This window comes from Pygocentrus nattereri, chromosome 14, assembly GCF_015220715.1.
Source record: "Pygocentrus nattereri isolate fPygNat1 chromosome 14, fPygNat1.pri, whole genome shotgun sequence".
Lineage (NCBI taxonomy): Eukaryota > Metazoa > Chordata > Actinopteri > Characiformes > Serrasalmidae > Pygocentrus > Pygocentrus nattereri.
Window position 1 is genome coordinate 26,321,797 of NC_051224.1, and position 25,060 is coordinate 26,346,856.

The following is a 25,060-nucleotide window of genomic DNA, read 5'->3' on the forward strand; positions in this document are numbered from 1 at the left end:
TTCCTATGTCTATATGGGTTTCCTCTGGGTTCTCCAGTTTCCTTTCTGTGTGGAGTTTGCATGTTCTCCCTGTGTCTGTGTGGGTTTCCTCTGGGTTCTCCGGTTTCCTTTCTGTGTGGAGATTGCGTCTTCTCCCTGTGTCTGCGTGGGTTTCTTCTGGGTTTCTCTGAGTTTCCTATGTGTTCTCTGGTTTCCTCATACAGTCCAAAGACATGCAGTTAGGCCAATTGGACATGCTTTATTTCCCCTAGGTGTGTGTGATTGTGTATGTCTGTCTGTCTGCCCTGTGAAGGACTGATGACCTGTCCAGAGTGTATCCTGCCATCTGCCCAATGACAGCTGGGATAGGCTCCAGCACCCCCCTGACCCAGAAGGAGAAGCGGCTTAGAAGATGTGTGTGTGTGTGTGTGTGTGGGTGTGTGAATCATTTCCTGAAGAATCGTAATCAGACTGAATTATTATGCAGAGCACTGGTGGGGATGTTCAGTGTTTTGTATTGTGTAACTTTCGGCTCACACAGGCGCTGCAGTGTTTCGGTGACAGAGTGCCTGACTCTCCGTGTCCAGTGATGTAACCAGACAGATCGTACAGGTCACTTTTGCCTTCTGTATCCGGTCAGTCTCAGGGTTATTGGAAACAGCTTTAGTGCTCATCACAATCAGAGATAAACCACAAATCAGCAGCTCCTGTCTGTCCTGCTGAGCTGTTAGAGCTGATTCACCCCTCACTACAGTCAAATAGCATAACAACATTATGACTCAAAAAGAAGCACAAGTGGCCGTTAGAGCTACACGTTACATTATGCCGATTATTAATGTCCTGATGTCCTGATATTGACTGAAAACGGCACTAAACAAACCTAACCAATCAGTGTGTGTGCTGTGCTGACCAATCACAGCTCCAGAAGAGCTTCTGTGCGGCTGTTTTAATTAATCTAAAATTTCAATATTGTTTAAAATCATTTCCTAAAGAATTGTTATTGAATCATCATAAAATTTCAGATTTCTTGATGTGTTGAATCATTTTCTAAAGAATCATAATTTAATTAAATTAAGTCATCATTGAATCTAATTCGATTTATGCACTGAACAATTTCCTAAAGAATAAAAATTGATTTGAATCAAATCAAAGTTTAATTGATTCCTAAAGAAACGCAATCAGACCATGCTAACATTTTACAATGTATGATGCACTGAATAATTTCCAGAAGATGTGTAATTGACCTGTCATGAAATTTGAAATTTTACGATTGACTGAATCGTCTGCGTCTGCGGCACGGTGGCGTGGTGGGTAGCGATGTTACCTCACAGCAAGGAGGGCCTGGGTTTGATTCCCCAGCCGGGTGACCAGGTCCTCTCTGTGTGGAGTTTGCATGTTCTCCCTGTGCCTGCTCTGGCTACTGAGAACTTCTCCGGTCTACTCCCACACTCCAAAGACATGCAGTCAGGCCAATTGGAGATGCTAAATTGCCCCTAGGTGTGAGTGACTGTCTGTCTGTCTGATCTGCGATGGACTGGCGACCTGTCCAGGGTGTATCCTTCCGCTGGAAGACTGCTGGGATAGGCTCCAGCACCCCCCCGTGACCCTGACGGAGAAGCGGCTTAGAAAATGGATGAATTGTCTGACAAACAATTTTAATTGGATCAAATTGAACCATGGTGAAATCTGAGGTGACGCTGAATTGTTTGATAAAGAATCGTAATCTAATTCTGGTCAAATTTAAAATGTTATAATGCACTGAATCATTTCTTAAAGAACCTTGATCAAACTGAGTTGTTGACTGAAACACTGCGATGCCTACAGACCACTGATTGGGGATGTTTAGTGTTTTGCACGATGTCCTGAATCATTTCACAAAGTATCTTGAAAGTTTTGAAATGTTAAAATGCACTGAATCGTTTTCTAAAGAATCACAATAAAACTGAATTGTTGATTTAGACTTCTGATCAGTGTTGACACCTACAGAACATAGATGAGATTTTGTACTGAGTACCTCTGTACTGAGTGTGCTGAGTACACACGTTTATATTCTGTCTATACTGTCTAATGCATATAAGAACCCAGAGAACCCTGAGTTCACCCTACATGCATTTACAACACGGTATACTATAAAGGCAATAACACTGATCTGATCTGAACGGTATGTGGGGGGAGAGAGATAGAGAGAGAGAGAGAGAGAGATAGAGAGAGAGAGAGAGAGAGAGAGAGAGAGAGAGAGAGAGAGAGAGACCACAGCCTGGTCATAGAACGGGGCAGGTATGAAGAGTCCTGGCTGCCCAAAGAGGAGAGGCAGTGTGGTCACTGTCTGACAGGTGAGGTCGAGGCAAAGATGCACTGACTTCACCCTCCATACCCCCACTCTACTTACCCCACCCTCCATAACCTCATTCTATTTACCATACTCCCACTCTACTTACCCCACCCTCCATAACCCCACTCTACTTACCCTACCCTCCATACCCCTGCTCTACTGATCCCACCCTCCATACTCCCACTCTACTTACCACACTCTCCACACCCCCACTCTACTCACCCCACCCTCCATACCCCCACTGTACTAACCCTACTCTCCATACCCCACTCTATTTACCCCACCCTCCATACCCCACTCTGCTGACTCCACCCTCCATACCCCCACTCTACTTACCCCACCCTCCATACCCCCACTCTACTTACCCCATCCTCCATACCCCCCACTCTAATTAACAACACTCTCCATACCCCCACTCTACTTACCCCACCCTCCATAACCCCACTCTACTTACCCCACCCTCCATACCCCATTCTACTGATCCCTCCCTCCATAGCCCCACTCTACTTTCCTCACCCTCCATACTCCCTCTCTACTTACCACACTCTCTATACCCCCACTCTACTTACCCCACCCTCCATACCCCCACTGTACTTATCCTACTCTCCATACCCCACTCTATTTATCCCACCCTACATACCCCCACTCTACTGACTCCACCCTCCATACCCCCACTCTACTGATCCCACCCTCCATAGCCCCACTCTACTTACCCCAGCCTCCATACCCCCACTCTACTGACCCCACCCTTCATATCCCCACTCTACTGACCCCCCCTCCATATCCCCACTCTACTGACCCCCAACATTACACTTATTTGTGTTAAAAACTGCAAATATGTCATTAGTTTATTAATTAGTTTGATTATAATCTTAGTGATAATAATTCTGTAATATTGTGATTATAATAATTAATATGGTTATTATTTTTGTTGGTTCTTTTTATATCACTCTGTTTTCATCATTGTTTTTTTTGTTCACTTCCACTGTTAAGATGCTTTAGTAACACTGTACCTCACAGTCATGCTAATAAAGTTATTCTGAGAGAGAGAGAGAGAGAGAGACAGACAGACAGACCGACAGACAGAGAGAGAGAGAGAGAGAGAGAGAGAGAGAGAGAGAGAGAGAGAGAGAGAGAGAGAGAGAGAGAGAGAGAGAGAGACAGACAGACAGAGAGAAAGAGAGAGAGACAGACAGATAGAGAGAGAGAGAGAGACAGACAGACAGAGAGAGAGAGAGAGAGAGAGAGAGAGAGAGAGAGAAGGGTGGAAGAAAGAGTGTGAGTTTAGTGAGCATTTGAAATCTCACAGCGCCACCTTGCGGCGGTAGCGCATTTATTTGAGGATCTCTAGGCATACTTATCGATATGTAGTCGATAACCTCAGACATGCGTCTCACTGTAGATTTTAACCTAAACGTTCTCAAAAATATTGATATTATAATGTGTCAAGTTTTGCAAGTAGTAATAAACCTGAAATCCGACAGGGGATTGTCTTCATTCCTATTTGCGCACATCGTTTATTACACACATTATTTGTTAACATCGTGGATGGAACATTTGACTAATAACGCGAACCACCATTTCATAAACATTAATATGCAAAGCTTCAGTATAACTTTGTTTGCGCTTTATTTTGGTATTTTAACACGACAGTGTAGATGTGAATCTGCAGCTCCGCGCTCTCTTAGTTGTGTCTGCGTTGCGGAAGCGGAGCTGCGTGATGGAGCTGTGCGAGATTTTATACAACAAAGCGGAATATATAGAGACTGTATGTACATATTTACCTTTATTACACATTTTATACACAATGCGAGGAGCTTTAATGCAGATTTACAGATTAATAACTGATATCTAACGGTAGCGCCTGGATTTAGCGCGATATGCTAAAGCTAAAGCCACAGAGCCGCTCCCTCTGAGTTCAGCTCTGAATTTAATCCTCATTTTACTTTTATCTAACCCTCATTTTACTGATTTAAGTGAATCATTTTACAGTCTTAGCTGCACTAAAACACCCTATTCAGCGTCAGAGGGACGAAATCTTTAACACTGATGCAGGAAAACATAATTCTGGGCAGAATAAGAGAACTGCAGATGTAAACACTGAGGAAAAAAAACCCTCATAAATAACAAAATCTGCAAAGACAGTTACAGCGTCTTATAGAGACCATATACAGAACTAGAACACAGCACAGCAGGAATAATATAACGGACATCATTTCCGAGTATTTAGCTAGAATAATAGATGATTAGCGCGGAATTTTACATCATTAACAAGAAATCTTGTAGTTTATTATCCATTTAAAAAGATGGTTGTTCAAGGATCCTTTAGTAAAGAAAATGGTTCTAAACAGAACCATGAGTTCTATGTAGACTTACTGCATGCCTAAATGGTTCTTCACATTGATGGAGAATGTGCTGTACATGCTTCTATATAGAACCAAGAGGGTTCTGTTATTGTTACAATGTCAAGCCAAGCCTGTGATAAGAGAAGAACACTTTTTTTGGGTTCTATGTAGAGCCATACACATTCTCCATCAGTCTGACGAACAATTTAATCACGCAAATGGTAATGATAACGGTTTTATATAGGTTCTACACATAACATTGCCTTTACTAAAGAACCTCTGAAAAGTCATCTTTTAAAAACTTATTTAGGAAAGGCAGTGGTACTTTTTAGAACTATGGGTTCTGTATTGAATCATTTCATGCTTTAAACCATACACAACCATCAATTTGAAGCACCATTTAGGCATGCAAAACAGATGGTTCTGTAAGGGTTCTTTAATAAGAAGAGTGTATATAAAACCATAGAAGCATTAAAGCTACAATGGTTCCTTGCATGGTGAAATGATTCTTCAAATTGATGGAGAATGTGTTGTCTATGGTTCTGTGTAGGATCCAAAAGGGTTCTATTGTCATAGTAGAAGAACCCTTCATGATGGTGTATATTATTATTATTATTAAGTGACCCTTATTAGTCCCACAACAGGGAAATTTCACCTCTGCATTTAACCCATCCGTGAAGTGAAACACCACACACACACTAGTGAGCGCACACACACACACACTAGGGGGCAGTGAGCACACTTGCCCAGAGCAGTGGGCAGCCCAATCCTAGAAGGGGTTCCATATAAAACCATATAAAACACAATTTCCATCAGTGTGCAGACAATGTCACCATGCAAGGAACCATTTAAGCATGCCAACGATCTATATAGAACTCATGGCTTTAAATAGAACTTTGTACTAAAACCTCTTCAGTAAGATGCATGTATAGTATTGCTATAGATTAGTTCTTTAAGGGTAAACTGTATTAAGTTTACATATTAAATAAACTCAATTTCTCTGCTAATAATGATAAATACAGCAACACCTGAAGCACTAAAACTATCAGCCTGAGCTGGTTTTAGGCTGGGGCTGAACAATTTTGTCAAAATATCTAATTGTGACTTTTCTGACTAATATTGCAATTTAAATTGCAGTTGTTTATAATTGAGGTATAAACTGAGGTTATGGGCCTTTTTATTTGGCTAAGAAGACCAGTGGATATGTTTTCTGGTCTGAAAAGCCAGTTATTTCGTGGTTGTGATGTCCCAGCAGTTCACAAACTCCAAGTTATTAGGCCAAATTTCCCCACTTAAAATTTTCACTGTCTAAGTGTTGTTGACATTAGACAGTAAGACTAATTAAAATTGCAGCTCGATATTTATCACGAGTAATCTGTCTGCTTTTTTTAAGGTATAATCTGAGTTTTTACTGTAATCTGAGTCTACTAAAGTGGTCTGATGTGTCTCTCCTCCAGGCGTCGGGTAATAAAGTGAGCAGGCAGTCTGTTCTCTGTGGAAGCCAGAACATCGTCCTTAATGGAAAAGTGAGACTCGATGCTCTTCTGGTTCCTCTTCATCACTGGGGTTTTCTACATGTCTGTAATGCTCTTTAACATTGTCTCCTTTCTTTCAGACGATCGTGATGAATGACTGCATCATCAGAGGGGATCTCGCTAACGTCCGAGTCGGGAGACACTGCGTTATTAAAAGCCGGAGTGTCATCAGGCCGCCTTTTAAAAAATTTAGCAAAGGGTGAGTTCATTTAGCATCGTTACAGATACATATCTACAGTGTGAAACCCCCAAGTGTTCGGAGGTCCCGTGTTAGCTAACTGCTAACTCTCTTTCCATAGCGGCATTGATGCTTCAATGTCAGTAAATGTCTGTTTTATCAGCTGTTCTGCGCTCTTCCTCACATTAACTGAGATCTTCATCGTCTCCTCTTCTGTCTTCAGTTTGAGAAATGAGGAGCAGTCACTCTTCACTCCAAACTCTTGGGAAACTGGGCGAGTTTTCAGATTTACACATCCGCTGCAGCAGAGTTACAGTTTCTAGGCTATAAAGGACCAACTGGGTGAGCCAGTCTGCTACAGTGCCACCCTGAGGCAGAGCAGTGCTGCAGCTCTAATTAGTTAAGACCACCAGAGACAGAAGCTGATTGTGAGGGAAGCAGATAAACCATGAAAAGTTCATCTTCAGGGACCTCCAAAATTTAGATTTTGAGACATTTGGGGGTCCATGAGGTTAATTATGGGGTTCCGGACCCCCCAGGACAATCTCGCCTAGCTAGCTACTGAAATGGCAAAGAAGAGAATTAATTAAGACAAACATGTTTTGTCATATCCAGATTGATTGTTGACAGCAAAAAAAACACATTAAATAATCCTTCAAATCTGATGCAAAGCACATTTGGAGGTGGTTTGAAATGCGACTCTGTCAAGTTTTTACAGATGTGTCTCAGTCTGGACGCTCTAGACACAAATTTAATTTCAAAGAGTCTTTTTTCGTCACTCGCAACATGACAAATGGCGACAATGTCAAATCCAGAGAGATGAAGTGCTCAAGAAGAGCTCAGAAGATTCATGATGATGAAGAGAGTTCTGAAGAGATTGGAGGGGAGATGATACTCCTCCACCTTTCCTGCATCCACGACTGAAATCAGCGGAACCAGCATAGCTACATAGTTACTGACGCTTACCTTGTTACCACGGCAACCCATTCAGGTAGACTGGAGATAGACATACAAATCAACCGCAGTCTAAACACAAGACTAAGAAATCTGCAGACACACGTCCTGTTTTAGAAGCTGGTTGATGATCTTCTGAAGTAATCAAACCCATTCAGTGGTGTTGAGGTCTGGACTCTGGGGTGGTCAGTCCATCGTTCAGCTTCTGTGTTTGATTTGTCCGTCTCCTTTTCTCAGTGAAGTTCTTCTTGACCTGCTACACATCCTTTCAGACCTGGAGTGCTGAGTCATCTTCTCACAGTGGAAGGCTGGACAGAAACACCTGTGGATGTTTTCAGATCTGAAGCAGCTTGATTTTCTCCTCTCTCCCAAAGATGAACGCTTTAAGTGCTGCTTATCTGATGGGGGCTAACAGGGTCTAACAGCTTGTCCAGGTGGTTGTTAGGAAACACATTTTCTCTATAGCTTTTAAGCAGTTTATACACTTCAGTTTTGAAAACTCCTGTTTTTTTCACCTTGACTTTCTCCTTCATTATGAAAGTGGATCATCTCATATCTGATCTCACAGGTATCTCCTGAAAAATCAATAATAGAAGAAAGGTGTCCTCTGACCTTTGCAAAATACTGTATTATCCAATCATTGATGTTTTATAGTCCTTCCCTTTACCTCCTATAAAATGTTTATTTTTGCTTGTTTTCACAGTGTGGCCTTCTTCCCTTTGCACATTGGAGATCATGTGTTCATAGAGGAGGACTGTGTGGTGAATGCAGCTCAGATCGGATCATATGTTCATATCGGCAAAAACTGCGTCATCGTACGTAGACAATAAAAAATAATTCAGACATACGGTCAGTCAGAATATGAGAGCATTATACCAGAACTGCAGCTGCGTTACTGCATTCTAACTGAGGTCTGTATGTTTCAGGGTCGGCGTTGTGTCCTGAAGGACTGCTGTAAGATTCTAGATAACACAGTTCTGCCCCCGGAGACGGTGGTCCCTCCGTTTACAGTGTTCTCTGGATGTCCAGGTCGGTCTTTTCAGATGTTTACCGCTTCATCGCTACAAACTGCAGTTGTGATATGCCTGTACTGAGCGCAGGTTATCACTAAAACATCATATAACCTAAACTTACATGTTAGTGTTTCTTTAAAAAGAATCAGGTTAGACAGATTATATTAAAATCACTTCACTGTAGAAAGTCAGTAGCCAAAAGTGGGAAAACCAGTAATGCAATTTTCAGTAAACTTCTTATTCTCCAGGGTATATTTTAGTTTGTCCATTTAAATTTCCATGACCAAATCATAAGGCAAATTATTCAGTAACTGCATGAAATAATGTATTTTTATTTTATTTTTATTTCTTTTGTAAAAGCAAATTAACAGAAAATGTGTTTCATGATCACACACATTGCTCTATGCTTACAATTTACAGCAGAAAGCCAAAAATCTTAGACGCTCTTTGTATTTGATAAAAATAATTTTCACAGAACAAATCACTGAAGAGACGCGCTCTGTTTATAGTTTATAGCCTAGATTTGTGGAAAATAGAAGAAGAAGTAGAAAAAAGTCTCATACGATGCCCACCTTCTCAATGTAGTTTATGTAATATGAAAGTTATGAAGAATATGATGAAGTGCATTTTGTAACCACCAGTGGACCCGAGGAGTTGAAGAGGTTAAAGCTAATTATTTAAGGCCTGTTGACCACAATATTTCTGGCTGTTCTCAAGTTTAGTTTGTGTGATGATGATGATGATCACTATCATTTAAATCGCACAAAAACATTTAAGTCTGAATTCTGCACCCAAAATAGGCACGGTCTCTCCAGCATGGATGCGGCTGAATCCCAAACGGCTCTTTGTTAGATATATTAAGTGCTGTCTGTGTACAAGAGGCTGTACTTTAGTACTTTTGCATTATGTAGGGAGGGACGTTAGCTTGGTGCTACATTAGAAAATTACTAATAAAGTGAAGTTTTTCATTAAACAGTGCTGTGTTCATTATTAAATAAAGTTATTTGGCAGCAGTCACAAACTCTAAGGCATTGTTACCTGGAAATCTACGTTCCTGTAGATAACAATAATTAGATCAGGTGGGAATGAAAGTTAAACTCTGCAGGAAGGCAGATCTCCAGGAACGTAGTTGGTGACCACTGATTTAATAGAACTACATTTCTTGGTGGAACAGTTGTTCATCTCAATTATTATTTAAAAATAACTAATTATGCATTAAAACATTGTGTTGCCTGCTGTTTTCTTGAAGTAATAAGCCACTTAGAGCCATGTATTACAGTGATGTTATCACTGCTAAGGGGTTTTACTAATAAAAAGTGTTAATGCTTATTTATGTTAAACGTTAAATATGCATACAGATAGCCTTCTGTCTGCACTCTGCGTTCATTATGTCCGTTCTCTGAAAGCTTTAATTATTTATTAAATAATTAATTATTATTAATTATTAAGTGACCCCTATTAGTCCCACAACAGGGAAATTTCACCTCCACATTTAACCCATCAGTGCAGTGAAACACCATATACACACTAGTGAGCACACACACTAGGGGGCAGTGAGCACACTTGCCTGGAGAGGGCAGCCCACAGTGCCCAGGGGGTGGGGGAGTGGGCAGTGTAGCCAGTGTTTAACATCGTCACCAGAGTCTACGCCACAGCCTATTTCGCTGCCATGTTTGTTGTCAGATTTTTTTTACTCTCGACTGTCCTCTAGTGGACGTACCGCTTAACATCCATGCCAGGGTGAAAGATGCATGGACGTATGAGGGCAGTGACGGTTACGATGCATTGAGCCTTTACAGTCACTGTATTGCACGGCCTCTCGCGGGTTAATGCTTTATTAAAAGTTTGCATTGCGGCTGATCGATCTTCCTCCTTTTCAGGGCTGTTTTCGGGAGAGCTGCCGGAGTGCACACAGGAGCTGATGATCGACGTGACTAAAAGCTACTACCAGAAATTCCTGCCTTTAAGCCAGATATAATCACTGATTCTCTCTCAGACCAAACTGGACATTTTATTTACATTCACCCTTTATTTACTGCAGCAGAGTGAAGGATGTGCTGAATGTGTTTGTCTTAAACACAGACACACGTGCTTGTCTGATGGTCTTTAGTTCCAGCCATGAAAACATTTCTTTTTATTTATTAAAGCATAAAGCATAATTAAAAATAAAACCATAATGCACAGGGTTCCTCTGCTGAGCGTTATTCCTGTACTGATCTACTGTGTCTGTCAGCAGACCGAAGATCACAAGGCCCAGGAATCTTCCCTCGGCAGCGTCTCTGAGATCAGCTGGGTTTCAGTGAAAGCCTGTATTTGTTCTCATGTTTAGTTTCTGCGAGACTAAATGTTTTCTCTGTTCCAATGAATAAATAAATAACCATAGACTGTAAATTTTGCCGATACTGTAATTTGTTTCATTAAAAAAAGATGGTTCTTCCGTAAAGAAAACGGTTCTATATAGAATCATCAAGACGCAATTAACACTGATTTAAGGGTTCTTTGCACGGTGAAATGGTTCTCTACAAAATTTTCTCTACAAAAGAACCCTTAAAGAAGTGTTTGGGTTTTAACGTACTGTACAGACTAAGATGAGAAGGGTTATTAATCAGTGTTACATAGAGTTAAAGAAGAATTCTGGCCTAAAAAGTTTAATATGCTTTTCATATAATATTAAGTAGTGCAGTGTTAGATCAGTCGGCCTCAGTTCACACAATTTGCAGTTTTACACTCTTTTTGCCTTTTCTTGGTCCAGTTTTCTAACTATAAAACCCAGCATGCATTACATAAACAATGTAAAACGGTGACAGTACATTAAATGTAGTGGATATATCGTATTTCTAATTTTGAGACCGTTATAAATGTGTTATAAGATGATAACTTATTTCTAGACATTCCATGTTTTATGTTATTTTAGTGAGTCAAATTCTCACTATATTGCTAGGTAATTTCACTCATTTCAAGCAAAATGATCTGCCAGTATAATAACTACGATGTTATTAATAATAATAATAATAATTCGAATAATAATTACGATGAAGAAGATAACTGGAACGAAAGAAACGCAAAGAATTAATAAGCTAAAAACAGATGTGATGTTCAGTTTTCCAGCGGTAACTTTAGCCGTAATGCTAAAAATAACTTTTCATCCTCAAAAATCAACTCAAAAGCATTTTTATTCCGTGGTTTCTCAAACCTGCATCATCACAAGGGTTTTCTTTTCTCGTCTTAGGGATGTAAATAAGCTTTGTAAGATTGTGAAAATGGAAAAATTGTCCGTTGTGATGTAAAAAAAACCTAACCCGAGTCCAAAAGGAGTTTTGCCAGTTTATTGGATGAAACCGCTGGACATAACAGTTTTTATGATGAGGGAAATATGAAAAACAGAAATGCTAAACAAGACTATGCTAAATCATGCTAAATATGAAAAATATAAGAAAAATGTAATAAAATGGAAAAAATAGGCTTGAAAGCCTTTAGGGCACCCATCACCCCAGTAAACCTGAGTGTGGACTCGGGTTCGCTCTTTCGCCCATCTCCCAAGACAGAGTTCCCACTTATCTCTCCAAGTCTCAACTCTCTGTGCTCCTGCCCGAACTAACTCTTAAGGTTTTACCAAAAGAATTTATAACAACCCTGCGTATCTGAAGTGACCTTCACACAATCAGCATTAGCCAGAGAGACAAGCACTCATTGTCAGGGCCTACAGAGATGAACAACCCAACTGCACACTTAGGAAACATATATATCTAAAGCTAAAGATGAAGTGTAATCAATTGACTCTGATAGCTTCCCTCAAGCCAGACAACCTTGACCATCACACAAATAAGCTCTAGGCACAAAAGAACATCTTCCCACTGGCACATCCCCAGATCGCTTACAGCTTGTTTACAACAGATGATAATGCAGTGATTTAGGCCATAGTGGCTCTTTAACCAGCACTGCAGCAGACAGTTTAACCACCCTTAGTGAAAAATGAACATTAATGAATTAAAACCTCGCACTTCGTTTGGAGTCGGTCAGATCTGGAAAGGAAAAATCATCACTCAGGAGCATTTATGCAAAATATAACCACATTTCTTGAGTTCTCATAAAATCAGAGCTAACAGTAACTTAATACAAAACATAAAAACACTCGATTAAAATGTCTGGGTGTAAACAGATGAACTTAAAAATCAATAAACCATTCACACGATAAACAACAGAGGATGATCTGTCCTTCATAAGTGTCCTTCACTCTTAAGAAAGATGGTTCTTCAAGGGTTTTTTAATAAAGAAAGGGGTTCTATATAGCACCAAACGGGGTTCTTCTATTGTTACAATGTCATACAATGTCATGTTACAATATCAACAATAGTAGAACCCTTTTCAAAAAAGGTTCTATACAGAGCCAAGTACAACACATTCTCCATCATTCTGAAGAAGCTGTTCATTAAGAAAATAACTCTTTAGTCATGCAAAGGGTTCTTTGACTGTTCAGGGTTCTACATACAACCATGCACTAAAGAGCCCTTGAAGAACCATGTTTTGTAAGTTTGCTATGCTAACATACTTTAGTGCATGTGATATAAGCGTGTCTAACAAACAGCTCCGCTCTTTCAGTGAACTATCCCTGTAAAGATGGTGGGACAGAGTAGCGGATTAGCTGAGATCAGACCAGCAGTTTATGAACCAGCTTGTTTCTTAAATTTCAATATTCTGTGGTTTCTTTATTCCTCTGTGATACCAAACTGAATGGACAAAAAGTTTTGAGGACGTCATCTTGGCCTTTGGAAAACACTGACTGACATTTTTCACCCTTTTCTGACATTTTATAGCCCAAAAGACTAAACGCTTAACTGAGAAAATAATCGACAGATTAATCGGCACTGAAAATAATAGTTAGTTGCAGCCCTACTCAGCATAGATAAGCTTTAACGGAGAAGCACAGGGACTCAATCTGACCTCCACACATCAGACTTGGCCTAAATATTCTGAGCTGGGCAATATGACTGATCGTGATAAATCACATCACAATATGTTTTTCTGAACTTATTGTGGATTAGATAATATTGAAGAACATCGGCTCTTAAAATCTCTTCACAACTGAATGTTTAATTATAGAACCACGTAAGTCCTGTTAAACTGGATTCAGTGCAGCTCAGGGGGTGAAATATTAACCTCTTCATAATTCACAATATATGTGAATGTAGGTATGTGTGTGTGTGTGTGTGTGTGTGTGTGTGTGTGTGTGTGTGTGTGTGTGTGTGTGTGTGTATATATATATATATATATATATATATATATATATATATATATATATATATATATATATATATATATATATATATATACACATACACACACACACACACACACACACACACACATATACATACACACACGCGCACACACACACACACACACACACACACACACACACACACACACACGAGTTAAAACCTGAAGTAGCCCTGCAGGACACATTCAACGCTGCTGCCACTGCACTGCAACACTGTTAACCAATGCTACAAAACGGTTATTGTCCTTGCAATTCCATATTTCCATATTGCTAAATCTCCTCTAAATCTATGATGCTGCTGTAAGCAGGTATAATAATATAAACATCACTATAATATGAACATCGCTGGATCCTCAGTCCACAGGCCACTCCGAGAGCCAGTGCTGGCACTGGACCTTTGTCTCTTCGGTCTCCTCTGGTCTGATTCTCTCCTCATGCGAACACTCCTCCAAGCTCTCTGTCTCCTTGGCAAGTGGCCTCGATAAAATGTCTTCCACCACGCTCTCCACGGTCCTCACCCGTCTCTGTGGGGTCCATTTGGGGTCGACGCAGGGCAGGAAGGGGTCCGGGGCTGTGACCTCGAGGGGTTCGTCTTCCAGAGGGATGCGCAGCAGGTAAGCATGGAGCATCATGCGGTACGGGCTGCTGTCCGAGCCCAGGCTGTAGGTGTAGTCGCCAACTATGGGGTGACCAATAGAGGTGCAGTGGACACGAAGCTGATGGGTGCGTCCTGCCAAAGAAAACACTTAAAATATTCATTAAGTCATTTCTTGATTTCTGATTTGACCCTAAAGTGATTATTTAGAAATATTTATATTAAGTGTTTGGTTTGGAGCCAGTTCTTCAGTTATGAGTCCAGTCATAGAAAGAAGAATTAGATTAAGAACCTTCTTTAAGGTTCACCGTATAAAAGATTCAGCAGTAAAGTGAATAAGAACCTTCTGTAAGGTTCTCTACGTAAAAGATCCAGCAGTAAAATGAGTTAGAACCCTCTATAAGGTTCTCTATGTAAAAGATCCAGCATTATGAATGCAATAAATGAATGAACGTAACGAATGAGAACCTTAATTAAAGATCTCCGTATACAGCTGGATGATGGTTTCAGTAAGTGGATACCACAGGTCTGTATACGTAGAACCCGTTTCAGTCATGCTGTTCTGTTTTGTTTTAGTGCTGCAGGAGGCTGGACTGAGGGCTGTCAATCACATGGTCTTCAGGATGCTCATTACAATATTAGGCCACGCCCAAAAAGTTCTCAGACAGGTTCTCAGCGGCTTTTATTATATTTCAGTCTTGTTTTTTCATTTAAACTTTAGTGGATGTTCATTTTGCCACATTTTCAAGTTGTTGATCAAATCTGGAGCTCGTTCAAGACGTAAAAAGGAAGAAGCAAAGTCACACTGATCATCACAGTCAACTTCCGCCGAAAGTGCTGGCTTGAAACGCTCAGCTATTTTTTGTTTGATAAAGACCAAGTAAAAATAGAGATAGGAAATATAAAAATGACATCTTTACATGTGCATAAAAGTGCAAAATTGGATGGGGCCGTCACATTCATCATTTATCTAAATAACTGTCGTTTTTGTCATATGAAGAAACAAAAAAAACTGTCAATAATTTTTCAAATCTGATGAACTGATGCAGTACATTAAAGTGAACAAATAAGATACCAAACATCAGCACAGTAAACAGTTTTTAATGTGATATAAAAAGGCAAAATTGGATGTATGAATTTTGTATATTTATCCTGGTTATTATAAGTTAGAGATCTGCACTTGTTGACTTTATGCTTAACGCCATATCTCACTGCACTTAGGGCTATATGTGGCGGTGTTTACCTGTCCGAGGCTGGAGGAGAACTTTAGTGACCGGATCTCCATCATAAGCTCCGAACTCCAACACCGTCAACTCCGTCAGGCTGGGTTTGGGATTCTCACATCCTGCCACATGAAGAGCCGCACATCGAGTCTGTTTTCTTACAGCGTATAAACACCTTCATACACGATCCAAATGTCATTTCAAATTCAATTAAATTCAACTCAATTCCAAACATTAAATCAGAGCACATCTATAACTGATGAAATCTTGTAGAAAAGACAGGATTTTTGGGGGAATATCCAACATTTTATTCACCAAACATTTGACATGAACTCACTCCACCAATCTCTGTTGTCTCTGGTAACAACAGAGCTGACAGATTGGCAGCGAGAACTTTCAGACAAACGTCAGAGGGTTTAGTTTATGTTCTGCTTCCTCATGTTTAGCTCAAACTCACATCACAGCTCAAACACACACATTCTAAGCTGCTTATCCTTCTGGGTTGCAAGGGGAGCTGGAGTCTATCCCAGTGGTCAATGGGCAGAAGACAGGAAACACCCTGGACAGACCACCAGTCCACCACAGGGCAAAGAGACAGACATATACATTCACACACACTGCCTAGGGGCAATTTAGTGTGTCCAATTGGCCTGACTGCATGCCTTTGGACTGTTGGAGGTAACTGAATAACCCAGGAAGAACATACAGACTCCACACAGAAAGGACGCTGGTCACCCGGTCATCTCTATAAATGGATATGAGTCAGTAGATCAGCTGGAGCTCTATACAGTACAGCTACAAGATAAACGGGTCATTTTCCTATTTTAAAGTACTTTTTACCCTAACTCTCATAACCGTAATGCACTGATATTTCTGTTTTTTCATTACAGATACTTTTTTCCTTTTACTTAATTTTTTTCTCTTTTAACTAAATAAACTGAGTTATGTTGAACTCCTGAACGTCTTTACTTACTTTTCTATGTAAACACTATGAAAGTGGACCAAAACAACAAAGCGTGGCACAAATCAATAAAAGTAAACCCTCAGTGGTGTCAGTGTTGCAGTAGTGAGATAAAACACTATATCTTGCAAAATATGTAGATTCTAATAATTAGCTTTACAATACAGAGTCTGATTAGGGTGAACAGATTGTACAATGCAGACCAGCGGAAAAACCTCAAAACATTTTTTATATATATCATTAAACCTTACTGTGTTGCTGCGATGTTACAGACTCACACACTACACATATGGAAATGTGTACAATTGTACACATCATAGCTCCTTATGGCTTTTTGTATATTTAAGTTCTACAAGGGGACCACTCACCTTTTCACCTGTGTAATTTGATGAGAGTTCAGTCACATAAATCGGGCAGTATCGCTAAGAATCAAATCATTTCTGATCACTGTTTACAAATCAATTCAATCATTTAGGTTTATTTGTAGATTTTCAACCCAGCATCACCGTTTATATGTCCAAGGAAAAAAAAACATACAGGTTGGGTCTCAAAATTTCTCATAACTACAAAGACTGAGGAATGAATTCAGGATGGAGGAACAAATAAACAAACAAACAAACAAATAAATAAAGATATGTCTGGGACTTACCGTCTGTCCCCTCCACACACATCATGTGAGTTTTTCCCTCCGTGCTGCTCTTCCCGATCGCGCAATCAATCGTCATTTTCTCATCGACCACGGAACCTCGAACCTGCACACGACACGGTTCACATGAGGAACAATCCACCAAAATAATAATAGAAAAAAGCACTAAATACTCAGAAAATAGTATAAGAGAGAAAGAAAGAGAGACAGAGACAGAGAAAGACAGAGAGGTAGAGAGAGGTAGAGAGACAAAGAGAGAGAGAGAGAGAGAGAGAGAGAGAGAGAGAGAGAGAGAGAGAGAGAGAGAGAGAGAGAGAGAGAGAGAGAGAGAGACAGAGATAGAGAGAGAGACGGTGAAAGAGAGACAGAGAAAGACAGAGATAGAGAGACGGTGAAAGAGAGAGAGAAAGACAGAGACAGACAGAGAGAGCGAAAGAGACAGAGAGAGCGAAAGAGACAGAGACAGAGAGATAGTGAAAGATAGAGAAAGACAGAGAGAGAGAAAAAGAGAGAGAGAGAGAGAGAGAGACAGAGACAGAGACCAGAGTACCAGAGCGAGGTAGGCCTTGATGACGAGTCTGTTTTTGAAGCAGTGATACGCTCTGCCCGCCGCAGCTTTACTCAGAGCCACACACAGAGCTCCGCTGGTAGAGAAATCCAGCTGATGACAAAACCTGCACAGACACACACACACACACAAGACACACAGACAGACAGACACGACACAAACACACACACAGACAGACAGACAGACAGACAGACAGACAGACAGACAGACACACACACACACAGACAGACAGACAGACAGACAGTCACACACACACACACAAAAACACACAGACACACACAGACACACATGCACACAAAGACAGACAGACAGACAGACAGACAGACAGACAGACAGACAGACACACACACACACACACACACACACACAGACAGACACACACAAAGACAGACACACACACAAAAACACACAGACACACACGCACACAAAGACAGACAGACAGACAGACACACACAGACATACAGACAAAACACACACACACACACACACACAAAGACACAGACAGACACACACACAAAAACACAATCAGTCATATTTGTCTCTAGCAGCCTCATTAACATGCATATTTCACTTTAACCACAAACACACAACACCAGATGAAAGACGGAACTAAAAGGACCCGTATCCCACAATTCACTTTATTTTATCCCTATATAAAAACATGGTTTTATGTACTGACCACAGTCAACACAAAGGAGTGCCATCCTACTGCCTGGAGAGAGCGAAGCCGACTGTGCTGTCTCTGTCTCCCAGCCTTAGATGGACCCCTTGATGATGAGACTCACACTGCTCCACTCAGGAGATCAGTGCTGTAATGATCCTGATTCAGATGATCACATTAATCTCATTCTGTTCTGTTCAGACCTACTTATTCTCAGAATGACGGTGAGAATGATAGTGAGAGCGTTGGGATGTCAGGTTTGACTGTGCGGTAATCAGGTAGGATGTCAGGTAGGAGGACCACGACGACCAATCCACTTTCCAGGAAACTGTTCATCTAGGAATGCTTGGACCTGACACCCATAATGTGGTGGTGCACCATCTTGCTGGAAAAACTCAGGGAACATGCCAGCTTCCAAAGTGGATTGGTCGTCGTGGGCCAGTTGACTGGCCCCCAAGGTTTCCCGATCTGACTTTTATCTTTGGGGTCATCTGAAGGCAATTGAAACTACGGATACTGGAAGCCTGTACTAGCATTTCTTCTGTGGTGTTGCTATCAGTGTGTGAAGAGGGTTGCATTGACAATCCAACACAATGGGCAGCACTTTGAACACATTTTATAAGTGGTCAGAAACTTGTAAATAGGTCATGAAAGAATAAAGTTATGTTAAAACCAAGCACACCATTGTTTTTCTTGTGAAATTCTCAGTATGTTTGATGTGTCACATGACCCTCTTCCCATTGAAAAAACTAAAGTTGGATCTAAAATGGCTGACTTCAAAATGACTGCCAAAATTCACCACTCATCTTGAAAAGTTTTCCCCCTCCCATAAACTAATGTGTCACAAACAGGAAGTTAATATCACCAACCATTCCCATTTTTTTTGGGTGTATCCATATAAATGGCCCACGATATACACACACACACACACACACACACAGACACATCAGAAAACACAGTGAATACATTCATAAACCACTTTCTTAAATGAGAAGATCAGATTAATCATAAAAGCAGCCGTTATTGTTAACCTCTTATTCTGCAGGGTATATTTTGGTTTGTCCATCTGAATTTACATTTAGATTTGTGGAAAAATGAGTTGGCTTTCAGTAGAAGAGCAAAATGTGTGTTCAGCTTCTTTTATTATAAGGGTTTAAAATGACATCACCATCTATTTGACGATGCCCACCTTCTGATTGTAGGTTATGAAATATGAAATTTATGAAGAACATGACAAAGTTTTGGAACCACCGGTGGACCTGAGGAGAATCTGCTGATCTGCAGAATCTGCTCTGATAGGAAGTTGGTGCTGTGAGACTCGCGGAGCTGCAACTGCTTTAATTTCTCTCCTGAATATTTACTGTGATGTTACGCTATTTCCTGTCGGTTGGCTTTAAATTCATTACAATGTTTTGAAATATGAAGCTCGTTTTGCGCCTCTTGATGAAAGAGTTCTCATTTACATCTAAATCTGCAGCTCTCAGTGTTAGTCTAAGCTTTATGGCTCAGTCTGGACTAAATGTGGTCAGTAAATGAAGCTCCAGATCAGAGGAGGGGGTGAGAGGAACACTGAGAACACACTCTAAAACAGAGGCTGATTAAAACCTGGCCGCATTTGGACCCCCTTGTTATAAGAGCTCCAAAAGACTGTGTCAGTGTGTGTGTGTGCGTGTGTGTGTACCTGAAGCCGTAGTAGGTAGCGGGGTCCACGAGCTGGGGGAAATGGTGCTGGAGCTGTTTCTGCACTGTACGCTCTTCGGCCCAGAACTTCCCATCTATGCGGATGTCCCAGTGTTTGTTCACCACCAGATAATCCGCACTGCGGTAAAGAAGCTCCAGACACTCCAGACTCGCCGCCTCCATCCTCTCCTCACCTGCACACACCAGCAGGACAACACACCTGAATCACTAACCACCTGCTCATCATTACATAATCACTTCTCTCTACTCACACCTTTAATGTCTCTCATTAGACCAAGGGCGTCAAACTCAGCCAATAAAAGGGCCAAAAATCTCAACAAACCTGTGGACCAGAGAACAACTACGGTTTTATTTTATTTATAATTAACATTTTGACATGACCCGAACTGACCACTATTTATTCAAAATATGACAAAATCATCAGTGATCAGTGACTAGGTTCTCAAAAATTACAATTTTTAAAAATCTTATTAAGAAGGACAACGTGTGTGTGTGTGTGTATATATATACACACACATATATACATATACACACACACATACACACACACACACACACACACACACAACCCCAATTCCAATGAAGTTGGGACATTGTGTCAAACATAAATACGATGATTTGCAAATCCTTTTCAACCTATATTCAATTGAATACACTACAAAGATATTTAATGTTCAAACGGATAAACTTTATTGTTTTTTTCAAATATTCACGCATTTTGAATTTGATGCCTACAACACGTTCCAAAGAAGTTGGGACAGGGGCATGTTCACCACTGTGTTACATCACCTTTCCTTTTAACAACACTCAATAAACGTTTGGGAGTTCTAGTACCCACACTCTTTTATTACGCACCCACGCTGTTGTAACACGTGCAGAATGTGGCTTGGCATTGTCTTGCTGAAATAAGCAGGACGTCCCTGAAAAAGACGTCGCTTGGATGGCAGCATATGTTGCTCCAAAACCTGTATGTACCTTTCAGCATTAATGGTGCTTTCACAGATGTACAAGTTACCCATGCCATGGGCACTAACACACCCCCACACCATCAGAGATGCTGGCTTTTGAACTTTGCACTGATAACAATCTGGACAGTCCTTTTCCTCTTTGGCCCGGAGGACACGACGTCCATGATTTCCAAAAACAATTTGAAATGTGGACTCGTCAGACCAAAGGACACTTTTCCACTTTGCGTCAGTTCATCTCAGATGAGCTCGGGCCCAGAGAAGCCAGCTGTGTTTCTGGGTGTTGTTGATATCTGGCTTTCGTTTTGCCTGACAGAGTTTTAACTTGCACTTGTAGACGGAGCAACAAACTGTGTTCACTGACAATGGTTTTCTGAAGTGTTCCTGAGCCCATATGGTAATATCCGTTACAGAATGATGTTGGTTTTTAATGCAGTGCCACCTGAGGGATCGAAGGTCACGGGCATTCAATGTTGGTTTTCTGCCTTGCCGCTTACTTGCAGAGATTTCTCCAGATTCTCTGAATCTTTTGACGATAGTGTGGACTTTAGTTGATGAAATCCCTAAATTCCTTGCAATTGCACGTTGAGAAACGCAGTTGTTCACAAAGTGGTGAACCTCGCCCCATCCTTGCTTGTGAATGACTGAGCCTTTCAGGGATGCTCCCTTTGTACCCAATCATGACACTCACCTGTTTCCAATTAACCTGTTCACCTGTGGAATGTACCAAACAGGTGTTTTTTGAGCATTCCTCAACTTTCCCAGTCTTTTGTTGCCCCTGTCCCAACTTCTTTGGAATGTGTTGCAGGCATCAAATTCAAAATGAGTGAATATTTGCAAAAAACAATAAAGTTTATCAGTTTGAACATTAAATATATTGTCTTTGTAGTGTATTCAATTGAATATAGGTTGAAAAGGATTTGCAAATCATGGTATTCTGTTTTTATTTATGTTTTACCACTAGCGGAAAAATTCAGAACCGGGCCGGGGGCGGGGCAAATTACTGGCCCCTTTGTTAATTAATAAAGCTCATTATAACATCATTTTACAACATACACATACCCGCAACAGCGGGGCTTACAAGCTTCGGCACCACGGAAAACAACTGTGTCATTCTGAATTTGAATTTGAAGGACATGAAATAAAACACCAAGAGAACAACAAAAACATTAGGCTACATGGTAACTAATGATAAAACAACACAAATTCAAAGCAGTTCAGCACCACGGATAGCGATCGGACCATTTTGACACCCACTTTATCTATTTCAAATCAGTAGCCTTTAAGTTTGGTATAAGTGGCTCAGCGGCCCACATGTTCACAAACTCAAGTGCTTTAGGCCTATTCACTACTATTTGAAGGGCATACGACGAACCTTGCGCTCCGTGAACTTGTCCACGATGCTCTGCATGTAGAATGAGCACTCAGAGGTTGCAACAGTGACGGGAAGAGTCAAAAATAAAAGGAGGGTGGTGCAAACCTCACTGAATGTAGAAATTACTGCTGGGTGGTTGACAAGGATACGCTTTGTGATAGAGGCCCGGCTACTTGAAATCTTATCCTCTCTCCCATCCGGGCCCCCTCTAGGCCCGGGCCGGGGGTGTACCGTCCTCCCAATCCCCCGTGAAGCCCCGCCCCTGTGTTTTACACAATGTCCCAACTTCATTGGAATTGGGGTTGTATGTGTGTGTTTATACACACACACACACACACACACAAACACACACATGTATTTATATCTCTGTGCATCTTTACAGTGAGTGTTATCAACTCTATAATGTCCTGTTTCAGGTATTAAACTGTGCTGGTCTGGTTGCTCAATCTGATTGACAAGTTGTGTTGCCTGACTTTTCAGACTAATTTCAAATTAAACAGGCATCTTCTTAGACAACTGTAGAAACATTTGTCCTTTAATCTGAGTTTCAACTTTAATTTTTTCAAATAAATAAACATTATAATAATTCCACATCTTCATGGTTCTCCTGAGGTCAGAACACCTGGTAAATGGAACCATTCTAATTGACTTAAACGTCACACTTTTACTGAATCTGTGACATTTTACTAAAGTTTTCAAAGATAAAATGATGCCTAACTATTTATTTAGGATTTTATAAGTAAATTACCCTTTTAATCAACATATATGGTTGAACAACTGCACCACCTGACATTTTTAGACCTTTGGAGGCAAAAAGAAACTAAAAAGAATTTTATATGAACGCACTGAAAATTGTTTCACATAACAGAGGTACTGTTGAGTAATTTGATATGTGTATTTTTGACTTGGACACAAAAATGCACGTCATGCCAATGATCTTTACAAATAAAAACAAAAATATGAAGATGAACCTCAGTTACAGCTGATAAACAGCAGATTCTGCGGACACGGCGGTGGAGTTTAATGACCCACGGGACTCGGTCTGGTTTAAACGCGGTTTGAACTCTAAACTTCAGCTTAGAAATAAACCCAATAAACAAACAAACTGCTAGTTACAGGTACAGCAGACTCGGCGCGCTGCTTTCTTTATTTCCGCTCTGGGTATTAGTCTCTACTCTGTACTCACCGCTCAGGGGAGGCCGCAGCGACTCCAGTCACTAAGAATTATTTTAAATAGTGTATTAATCAGTTTTCACCATCGCTCACTTTCATCTCTGCTCACACACAGAACACACAAGCCCCTACTACCGGGTATGGATTTAAAAATAAAAGTCTTAGCCAACGTCCTTATGTATTTATCAAAATAAAAGTCTTACACAATGTATTTTATTTATTCATCAGTCTGACCGAATATATGCGCGCGCACACACACACACACACACACACACCTTCTAAGCCACTTCTCCTTCTGAGTTGCTGGGGTCTTTCCCAGCGGTCATCGGGCATAAGGCAGGTCGCCAGTCCAACGCAGGGCAGACAGACATGTTCACACACACCTAGGAGCAATTTGCCATGTCCAATTGGCCTGACTACATGTCTTTGGACTGTGGGGGGAAACCGGGGGAAACCAGAGGAAACTGCCGGGACCAAAGAGCTCCCCGTCCTCCGCTCCGAAGTTCCCGACGATGTGAAAAAACTTTACTAATTAATTAAAGTTAACTCAAAGTTTTAGTCTTAATTATAGTTGCGCATTGCAATTAAGACTAAAACTTTGAGTATATTATATAATATAAATCGCTTTACAATGTGCAACTGTACTGTTATCCGTTTTCTATTATTATTGCATGATAATCTACTGTTTTTCTGCTTGCCCGAACGACACAGTAGCCACGTTTACATGCAGCCTGATAATCCGTTAATAATCCGACTAATAGCTCAACCGGAATAGAATACGTCCATGTAAACACCTCAATCTGAATAGACTAATCTGGTAAACCTCTAAATATTCCGTTAAATAGAAGAATAACAGCCGTGTAACCGCCTGAATCCGATTACACTCCAAACGGACCGTGTAAGAACGTTCTACGCATGCGCGGCGCGTCAAAGCGAAAGGTTTATACCTTTATACCTTATAGTGGAGCAGAAGATGGTCTGCAGAGGAGACGAGGTTCATACTCTGAGCTTTAAAAGACTGCGGTGGGACGGACGTCCATTTTATGTCTTCCTTTATAAGTACATGTGAAGGACGTTTTTCTGAGCCTGCGCGTCATTTTGCATCGGATTACTTGCAGTGAACGTGTAAACAAAGATTTTCGTCAGATTGTTGAGTAGAGTGAGCATATAAACACTTCAGTCTGAGTCTGTAATCCGATTGTATTCAATCGGATTGGCAAAAATATTTGTATGTAAACACAGCCAGTTTGGCGTACACTACCTCAGGGCAGCCGCCAAGCACGAATTCACTCTTTTATTCCATCCCTCGTTTCTCGCACATACTTCCATAGTATCTGCTGCGCAGCTATCCCGCGTTTCCTTCCTTCCTTGGAAACGCGTTCTTGCAAAAGTTAAAGAAAAATGAAGAATCGATCTTTACAAAAAAGTCAAAGTCAAATGAAAAACCCAACTTCAGCCGCAGGTTCGGTTCGAAGGAGAAAAGGCCCTCCGTATTAGTTCCAATGTGGCAAAATGGCACCCGAAAGCCAACATGTGCAGACAATCCAAACACATTACATCTTATACCCAAAAATGAGC

The 25,060-nt window shown here is 40.8% G+C and overlaps 2 protein-coding genes across 3 annotated transcripts; one reads left to right on the plus strand and one right to left on the minus strand.

The window, feature by feature from the left end:
* Positions 1–3,976: 3,976 nt before the first annotated feature.
* On the plus strand, positions 3,977–10,727 carry dctn5 (dynactin 5). Its single transcript, XM_017713768.2, has 6 exons — positions 3,977–4,079; positions 6,114–6,182; positions 6,272–6,390; positions 8,027–8,138; positions 8,250–8,352; positions 10,217–10,727. Exons 1-6 carry the CDS (start codon positions 4,032–4,034, stop codon positions 10,312–10,314), a joined length of 549 nt encoding a protein of 182 aa, XP_017569257.1. The 5' UTR covers positions 3,977–4,031; the 3' UTR covers positions 10,315–10,727.
* A 2,954-nt stretch (positions 10,728–13,681) lies between these two features.
* Positions 13,682–23,620, minus strand: rpusd1 (RNA pseudouridine synthase domain containing 1). 2 transcript variants are annotated; one of them, XM_017713727.2, is made up of 6 exons: positions 23,496–23,620; positions 19,950–20,142; positions 17,590–17,713; positions 17,043–17,145; positions 15,453–15,554; positions 13,682–14,344 (listed from the first exon to the last, which is right to left on the minus strand). In XM_017713727.2, exons 2-6 carry the CDS (start codon positions 20,129–20,131, stop codon positions 13,968–13,970), a joined length of 888 nt encoding a protein of 295 aa, XP_017569216.1. In that variant the 5' UTR covers positions 20,132–20,142; positions 23,496–23,620; the 3' UTR covers positions 13,682–13,967. The 2 variants fall into 2 exon arrangements, with proteins under 2 accessions (XP_017569216.1, XP_037400530.1); XM_037544633.1 differs by having other exon boundaries at positions 13,682–14,359.
* Positions 23,621–25,060: the final 1,440 nt, after the last annotated feature.

Coding starts and splice junctions, on each gene's coding strand:
- rpusd1 (XM_037544633.1), bottom strand. CDS start 20,131: ATGGAGGCGGCGAGTCTGGAGTGTCTGGAGCTTCTTTACCGCAGTGCG. Junction 17,146..17,589: donor TCAAGGCCTACCTCGCTCTG/GTACTCTGGTCT, acceptor TGTCGTGTGCAG/GTTCGAGGTTCCGTGGTCGA. Junction 14,360..15,452: donor TCTCCTCCAGCCTCGGACAG/GTAAACACCGCC, acceptor GAATATTTTAAG/TGTTTTCTTTGGCAGGACGC.
- dctn5 (XM_017713768.2), top strand. CDS start 4,032: ATGGAGCTGTGCGAGATTTTATACAACAAAGCGGAATATATAGAGACT. Junction 6,183..6,271: donor ACATCGTCCTTAATGGAAAA/GTGAGACTCGAT, acceptor CCTTTCTTTCAG/ACGATCGTGATGAATGACTG. Junction 8,353..10,216: donor AGTGTTCTCTGGATGTCCAG/GTCGGTCTTTTC, acceptor CCTCCTTTTCAG/GGCTGTTTTCGGGAGAGCTG.